Source organism: Epinephelus fuscoguttatus, linkage group LG17 (genome assembly GCF_011397635.1).
Source record: "Epinephelus fuscoguttatus linkage group LG17, E.fuscoguttatus.final_Chr_v1".
NCBI lineage: Eukaryota > Metazoa > Chordata > Actinopteri > Perciformes > Serranidae > Epinephelus > Epinephelus fuscoguttatus.
The window spans coordinates 8,216,869-8,225,901 of record NC_064768.1 but is presented as its reverse complement, the minus strand read 5'-3'; the positions used below and the strand labels follow the sequence as shown (position 1 = coordinate 8,225,901).

General features: G+C 36.9%; 1 protein-coding gene across 1 annotated transcript; it reads right to left on the bottom strand.

The window, feature by feature from the left end:
• Window positions 1–409: 409 nt before the first annotated feature.
• lgals17 (galectin 17) lies at window positions 410–8,326 on the bottom strand. Its single transcript, XM_049603281.1, has 7 exons — window positions 8,190–8,326; window positions 6,957–7,000; window positions 5,776–6,141; window positions 3,845–3,935; window positions 2,332–2,510; window positions 1,790–1,846; window positions 410–1,681 (listed from the first exon to the last, which is right to left on the bottom strand). Exons 1-7 carry the CDS (start codon window positions 8,213–8,215, stop codon window positions 1,599–1,601), a joined length of 846 nt encoding a protein of 281 aa, XP_049459238.1. The 5' UTR covers window positions 8,216–8,326; the 3' UTR covers window positions 410–1,598.
• Window positions 8,327–9,033: the final 707 nt, after the last annotated feature.

Genomic DNA, 9,033 nt, shown 5'->3' with positions numbered 1-9,033 from the left:
GTGTTGATGTGAATGAAGGAACATGTTACCCAGTGACACAGTGTGGCTCATTAATGTGTTTTTAATGGACAACAATGGAGCTGCATGGCACAGACAAAGATGTATCAGGCTTTGATGCACACACAGTAGTTGTTAGTAGATACATTCACTGTTGATTTTAAACCTTTAATGGGATTTATTGACAATAACATAAAAAATACAGAATATCACCAGACTGATCCTTTAAAGGTTCACTTTGTTATAACACACTGAGGGAGCGAGTCTTGAAGTTGTGTGCCTTTGCTTGTTTATCTAGCTGTGCAGAGTTCATTGTGGTGTATTTATCTGTGTAGATCTGTATGTGAAGTCATTCCAGTGTGAGGCAACAGTCTGTGGAGTTTAAAAATGAATGATGGAAATATGACACAAGTTTGTTTGCTTCTTTTATTATATCTATTTATTTGACTTCAGGTTGATTGACTGAAATACAGGTAGAACAGATTTAAACACTGCAAGGTAAGTTCTATAAATATGACCAATAGCATAACACCAAACAAATCACAGTTGAGTTATTACCAAACATTTTACATTACTATTGACAATAATTGTTAAAAAAAAGATTTAAAATGGATATGAAATAAACTCTTGGTTATCTGTAGGACAGGAAATTAATCTGAGTGGTATTTAATTGGTTAAAAGTGCAAAGATGCCACTTTGATAGTTTAACATGATATGTATGTACATAATATGTGTGTGCATTTGTATGTAGGCATTAATGTATTTATATATGTATGTACATGTGTTTGTATGTATGTGTATGTTTTTATGTATGCGTGAATGTATGTATGTGCATATGTGTGTATTTACGCAGATGCTGCATGCATACATGCAAACATACATACATATGCATATACATACATACTGACATACATTAGTGTATACATGTGCACATACACATGTACATACAAGCACACGTACATACATTTACTGTGGGCAAATGTACACACATACATGTGCGCATGCATATATATGGACAACGTTGTCTTTTTCTATAGTCATATTCACCAAACATAATTTTTTTCACATTTTTTAAAACAAAACTTCAGTATGTGGAATTATAAGACCGTGTAATTACATTTTGTTGTATTTCTGAATGTCGGAAAGAGCCAGGCTAGCTGTTTCCCTCCGCTTCCAGCCTTTGTGCTAAACTAGGCTACCCACAACCATGACTCCACCTTTATAATCAATGGACAAAATGTGAGTGGTGTTCATGGTTTCATCTAAATCGAAAAAGTGAAAATGCACATTTTCTAAAAAAGTAGAACTATTCCTTTTAACCACATTTTAATTGAAAACAGTAAAATTGCTTCCAGAGATTTCTGAGACGTCAGCCTGACAAACAAAAATACAAACTTCAAACACTCAGATTTGTCATTCTGAACTGAGCCTTATCAACAAAATCCACACAGGGCTCACTTGGCTCAATAAAAATATCATTCAGGCTTAAGTTATGAAACACAGTGATAATAAAGAAAACATGTACCTCATTTGCTGGTTATAGTGTGTCTGGTAGTTGTTAAATTGTACTTATGTGTAGTTATTTAGCAGAGGACATTTTCTCAGAGGAGATGAAGAATTTGGAAACTCATGACAAGAACAGACAAGATGAGAAGAACTGAACTGCTGCTTTTGACAGCATCACCTGAGAGACATCAGAGGGTGGAGACAGAGGGTTATTACAGATTAAGATTTTTTTTTTATTTTTTTTTATTTTTTTAACTCTGCCAAAATAGGAACGCTATTTTCTCACCTGTTGGTACTGGATTTTCCAGATGGATCTGGTGGTATTTGAGAGCTGTGGAGTTTTCTGTGAAACAGTGAACACTTACATGTGAGAATGATGCAAATCAGAAATCAACATTTAAAACTGCTTGAGGACAAATTAGTTTGACTTGTCACAGCAGGAAAAGCACAAGTGTAAATAATGAAATTAATGATGGCTGACTTTAATTTAGCACCTTGATTTCAGAGTTTAAGTGCCGTGCATGCTTGCACTGTCACTCTCACTGGAACTCTTGAATAGAGCAGAGCCATTGTTAGAGTTAGTAGTAACAGCTGTGCTTTCCTGCTATGACAAGTAAAATGTCAGCTGTGAAGAAGGCCTGTAAGTGTTCATGTCAAGCAGCCAGATAACACCTTGAATATGCAGATTAAATTCTGGACCAAAGACTCTCAATTCAAGAAGACATGAAAAAGAGAAAAGCAGAAAATCCTGACATTTGAGAAGCTGGAAGCAGAGAATATTTGGCATTTTTAGGCTGAGATGGACTAATAGATTAATGGGAGTCTCACCCTCCACTGAGAGCTGCACGGTGCTGACAGCGAGGCCATGTTCATCCAAAACTTTGTAAGTTCCTTCGTCTGAGCTCTTTAAATTCATTATCGTCAGCTGCTCGTTCAGAGGATGTTTCTGCAGACGCTCGCTGTTGGCATCCCCCCTCATCCACAGGTCGGACCACACCGAGCTGTTCCTGTGTGTGCAGCAAACATCAGTGACTGTTAGAACGAGCATTAAAAACATAAAAACAAGTTGGACAAAAAAAAAATCATTTTGATGATTTGGCTGTCCTGAGAGCCTCATCTGTAGTGGAACAAAACATTCAACATATTATCTGCTCAGCTGGAACAATATCTGTACTTTTCACAAAGGATGACTAATTGTGCGCACAAACAACTAAAGGGACCACAGCATAATAAAAGCCTGACATGACTCATTAAATGTTTGATTGACTGCAGCCTGATGCTGGAATATGACACACTGGTTCCTGTGTCTGCTGTAGAGCTTTAAACAGAAAAAAGTACAGCAAACAGGACATGGCAAGCTCAACAGAGGATGTAAGTATAACTAGGGAGAAGGTTTAATTCCACCTTTAGATCCACCTACTCTGGAAAGTACCCCCACGTAAAGTTTTTTCCAAAACCCACATCATGAAGTCTCCATTTTGTTAGCAGACTTCTTCTGATGACTCATATCTTCACCAGCAGCCTGTAATCTGTTTGTTTGATGCAAACTGTAATTTTGTAGGAGTTATGTATAAAATAAAATAAGCAGCGTAGGTAACTTGGGGGTGGCAGCAGAGACGAGACAAGAAAATAAAAGCTAGGAATAGGTGAAAAGCAACCCAATCAGCAGAAAAAAATACATGTCTGCAAACTATGGATAAGTTACATTTGTACATCATTATGTAGCAGATACATTGAAACTTGACGTTTCATTATCTTTCAGCAACACTTTGGGTTATGTGTGGTTAGGTTTAGGCACAAACAACACTTGGTTTTGTTTAGGAATAGATCATATTTTGGCTTAAATTACCAGGGTAGGTAGCACTATCCTGGCTGGAAGTGCAACAATGTCTCAGTGAAAAACAACTGCTTTTTGTGTCACTTGCCCCATTGGAAAAACAGCCATAGCTCACTAACAATTGCCCACATTTGGGCTTACTGTTAAATGCTTTTTTGCTTAAAAAAAATAAATAAATAAATAAATTTTTAAAAAAGCACTGAAAAAACATGGAAGGCTCACTAAAAATATCCCATGATGGGGGACCAAAAAGCCACTGGAAAAACAACTAAAACTAAAAACTGAAGCTAAAAATCTGCTGGAAAAACAACAGGTTACTAAAAAACACCCACAAAACGACAACAGGTCAATAAAAACACCTACATTTGGAGGATAAAAATCTGCTGGAAAAATGATTTATTCGTGGTTCACAGAAATGTACAATGCCAAAGTTTTTTTCTGGCGACTAGGCTGTGTGAAATGTAAGAAGCACAGATGAGCTTGGAGGACGTAAATGTGAACTACCTGCTCAGGAAGACCACTCTTAGAGAGTGACGGGTGTAGAGATCCAAAACTAAGTCCTCTCCTGGACCTTTGGACTGAAGGACCTTGTGATCTATGAGGGAAAACAAAAGCAACATTCAAGATCAAAAGCGTAAAGACGCCAGTGTTGTGTAAGACACATACATTTGAGACTACATGAGATATAAGTGAGAAAAAAAATATAGGAAAAAAAAAACAGACCGAAGCAAAAAGAAATAAAACATTTAACGAAGCAGAATGAAAAGAAAAGATTAAAAAAAATTAGACTAAGTAAGTGACAAGACAAGATTTGGGACAAGTGAACAGTACCTGAGATTAGATTTTTACATTTAAGATTAAACAGATTGTAAAGGAGAATGAAAGGAAAAACAGAGACAGCAGACATGAGGGTAGATGAGGAGAAAACAGAAAAGACAGAAAACATGAAAAAAGGAGAGCCACAAAGAAAGAATGAGATGAATAAAATTACATTACAGAAACAGATGGAAGAAAACAAAGACAAAACAAATGATTAAATAAGAGGTGAAAGGTAGGATCCAAACAGAAACAAAGAGATGAGAGGGTGAGGTGAGATCTGAAAATGAGAATCAGGTGAGAGGATGAGAAACAGAAGAAATGAGAACTGGAGAAATGAAATGTTTAAATAAGGAATGGCAGACAAATTAGTTGAGATATGAGATTACAATATTTCATTACAATAGAGGTGGAAACTAAAATGAGAAAAGAAAGACATGAGACAAGATGGCAAAATGAGAAACATAAGTTAATAACTGAGATGGAAACAAAAAAACAGAAGACAAGATAAGTTACAAGAAGAGATGACATGAGAAAGGTTAAAGACAAGATAAAAAAATGGAATTGCAGAACATTATAATGTCACAGTGAAGTTGACCTTTGGCTTTTTGCATGTAAAATGCCATCGCTACATCATTCTATCCTATCAGACATTTGACACAACTACACACAATAATTGTTAAATAATAATTTGTTGAGTTATGGCCAAAAACATGTTTTGTGAGGTCATAGTGACCTTGACCTTTGACCTTCGACCACCAAATTCTAATCAGCTCATTGTTGAGTCCAAGTCGACATTTGTGAAAAATTTGAGGAAGCTTCCTCAAGGCCTTCTTGACATATTGCATTGACAAGAATTAGATGGACGCAAGGTCACACAGACCTTGACCTTTGACTATAAAATTTTAATCAGTTCACTGTTCTGTCCAGGGGGATGTCTTGCCAAATTTGATGAAATTCCCTCAAGGTGTTCTTGGGATATTGTGTTCATAAAAACGCAATGGGCGGTGTCACAGTGACCCAAATTCTAATCAGTTTCTCATTGAGTCCAAGTGGACATTAATGCCAGATTTAAAGAAATTCCCTTTAGGAGTTCTTGAGATATCATGTTCATGAAAATGAGACTGATGCAAGGTCACAGTGGCCTTTGCCTTTGACCCCCAAATTCTAATCAAGTCATTGTTGACTCAAAGTGGATGTTTGTGCTAAATTTGAAAAAAAAAAAAAAATCTCTCAAGGCATTCCCCAGATATCATGTTCACAAGAATGAGACAGAGGAGGTCACATTAACCTTGACCTTTGACTGATGACTGCCAACAACTAGTCAGTTAATCCTTGAGTCCTAGTGGATGTTTGTGTTAAATCTGAGCAAATTCCCGCAAGACGTTCTTGAGATATTGCTTTCACAAGAATTGGACAAATGGAGGTATGGATTGACAAGCAACCCCAAAAACATAATGCCTCTGTGCTGGTAATAGAGGTGGTGGGAGGCATTATAAAAAACAAAGAGGAATAACCTGAGAAAAGGAGATAGGATGATAGAAGAAAAAAACAAAGGCAGGATAGAGATGAGAGTAGAGGCCGTGAGATAAAGAACAGGAAATAGAAAGATGACTAACCGAACACAGTGAACTTGACGCTCTGAATGAACACCCTTGTTTTTATGGACCTCACTCCCTCGACCACCATGAAGCTCTCGTATCTCCCCGTGTCTCCAATCTGAACGTCATTGATGATCAGAGAGCAATCCCCGGACCCCAGCTTCTCCTTGGGAACCTCCACCCGACCCTCAAACTCCTCAGCCTGCCACTTCTGCTCCCCCCGCAGCTCGAACACGGTGTCGGCCGGGGTCGCCCACTGGATGTGGCAGGAGGGCAAGGCCACATCACCGAGGCGCTTCTTCCAGCTGCAGGGAAGGATTGCCTGGTTCCCCACCTTAGAGGTGATGGACAGGGATTGGGTGGAGGAGGACAGGGAAGAGGAGTCTGGAAGATGAGAAGGAGGATAGAGAAAAATGTCCTTGCTTTGGTATGACAAAATGATCCCAGAGGTGAAGACCCAGATACATTTAATTTTACTGTACTATATTTACTATTGTTTACAATATATACTATATTTACTTTTTATTCACACCAACATCTGTCCAGTGTAAGACTCCAACATCTTTCTGATGTCACAGTAACATCCTGTGGCAGCTAAATAAAAGCTACACATGTAAAAAGAATGGCTTTCAGTACAGCCCTACAAAAGAAGGCTTGCAACCTTTTTGCGTGTAGTCGGGGGTCTAAGAGTTGTCAGCACTTCCACCACAGACACACTCCCCATATCAGATGGTTTCATTTAAATTATGATTTAAGGCCCAGGAGGTCAAATTATTATTATTATTATTTTGTTCTTTTCTCTTCCTGTTCCATTAATCATGTCATGACCTGTCAGATTTATCTGGTGACCCTTTGCAGGAGCCTGAGCTGAACTCAAGTTCAGCAACCTCATTAGAAACTGCTGAGGAGAGAACTTTTATTCTTTATAGTCTATTTTTAATACTATAGCCTACTAATACTAAGATTTAATACAGTTTGCCTTCAATGCCAACTCTGCCTGCGATAACACCTCTGTCTCCTTACAGTCTTCCATGACCTCCACATGTAGTGTTTAGGGGATTTCTGCAGAACGCAGCAGCTGTGTTCAGACTAAACAAGGACTTTGAGACCGGACTGCACAAGTTTAAACCAGTTTTAAATGACAGAGCGACAGCCCTGTAAGCCCTGTGGTGGAATTAACTGTTTGTGTTCATACTCACCAACTAAACTGCCGACCAGGACACACTGTAGAAATATGAAAAACCTGAAAAAAATCACAAGACTCATGAGAAAAACAACCGAACACTCCTGCTGCTTCTTTTCATAGTCAGTCACACAAATGTCACAACAGATAAATAAGATTTTATAGGAGAATAAACAGCAGACTGAAGTTAAGTTTATTCATCATAAGGGACTGTACTTTACTCAGCAGAGTAGGGGGGGCAGCTTGGGGTGTGACTTCGGTTTCTTCTCTTATAGTATGACACTTTCTGCTGCTACAAATAAGTTTCGCTGAGCCTCCCTAAGTGACAGGAGGAAAATCCAGGACCCTCCCTCAACCACAAATGAGCATATTTCACAATATCTGGCTAGCAACCATTTAAAGTTGAATGTGTCTCCCCTACGCCAAATCAAAAAACATAACGCCCTCTGCTGTACTTAAAAAAAATATTTTAAGTGCCTCCCCATTTTTGCACCATCCCTCCCGTCTAATTAATAATGAACAGTCCCTAAAGATAAAGGTTTAAGTGATCATACATTTCATTGGTCACATTTTTTTTTCCTTCTGCAGGTGTGAAGATATTTTATTTATTTTTAATTTTTAAAAGAAATAATCATATTTTCATCTTATTGAAACAAATATTTGTTGAGGGGTGTTCCACTAATGTATGGCGGGGTATATTCCTATATATATATTTCATAATAACTTTGGATATGTCTTTTTTAAAACACAAAATAAAAGTATGTTTATTAAGGTGGCTCAGGTGACAGCATGACATGTTTGAACAGAACTGACTTCATACTGAATAAAGAAACAGGCCTGTGTTTAGTTTTATCATTTGTTGTTGCTGTTATTATTATGTTGTAATATGAAGCTGAACTGGCATCACCGTCCTTGATGAGTATCAGTGTGAACCTTGTCTCATTTCACTAAGTTTCGTTTCTAGAGACTTGTTGGCTTCCTGAAAAACGAAACAGCTGCGGGATTTTATTACCTGCGGTCTGCAGGTCCTGAATCTGAATCCTGACGCTGATGCTTTAATTCTGCAGATATATTGTAATTCTGCAGCCTGTCAACTTAATTTCTGCCATATTTCATTTTAAAAAGGGTTAGGATTATTCTGCAAAGATATATGGGAAATAATAATAATTTAAAAAGAAAAAAAAGGTAAATACTCAAACTCACTGTAATGGAAGCTTTTAGTTTCAAAATAAAGTGTGAGGTTTCTTACCATAGTCGCCTTCGGACGTTTTTCATGATGTTCGCTGATGGGTAACTTAGTTCAGTCCTCTCCTCTTTCCTCCGAAGGATGGTTTTTGAGGTGTGCTAACTCTCAGCTGACATCAAACTTTATCACCTCAGCCCTGTAAGTTTCGATTTCCGGTACGCGATGTAGCCTACAAAATAAAAGGAGCTGTTTTATTTTTATTATTATTATTATTTTTTTTTTTTTTATCTGGGTTCTAAGCAAGCTGACGGATGAAATGAAAGAGTTAGAGCTTAGCTGTCAGGCTTCAGGGTAGAACAATGGGGACTTTATTTCTATTTTACTGAAACTTGTTTTACTAATATTATTTTTTATCATTACTTCACTTTTATAATTTATGGGGGGGTTATCATATTTTCATTACCTTTTTTTGTAAAGCACTTTGTTTCGTTTTTGAAAAGTGCTATTTTGTTTTATGGCAGAGCCAAATCAATACTGCTATTATTAATATCAATAATATTATTATAATCATTATGGTTATGGTTATGATTAATAATAATAATAATAATAATAACAATAGTGTTTTTCAACATTATTCTATTAAATATTTAAGTTTTTGAAAATATTAATTAAGCAATTGGGGACAATTACCCATGAATAACCATGGCATATAAAAAAAAAGTTGAAATAAAGTAAAATTAAATCAAATTAAATTAAACTGAATTAAAATAAATTCACAGGATATTAACTTGTTTATAATCCTGTGAAAAATATGTGTTGAGTCAACAAGATCTTTTGTTCCCACGACATTAAAAAAAACTCCACTGCGGTTGTTGTGCTTTTATTTTGAAAAAATACCCGGTTATAT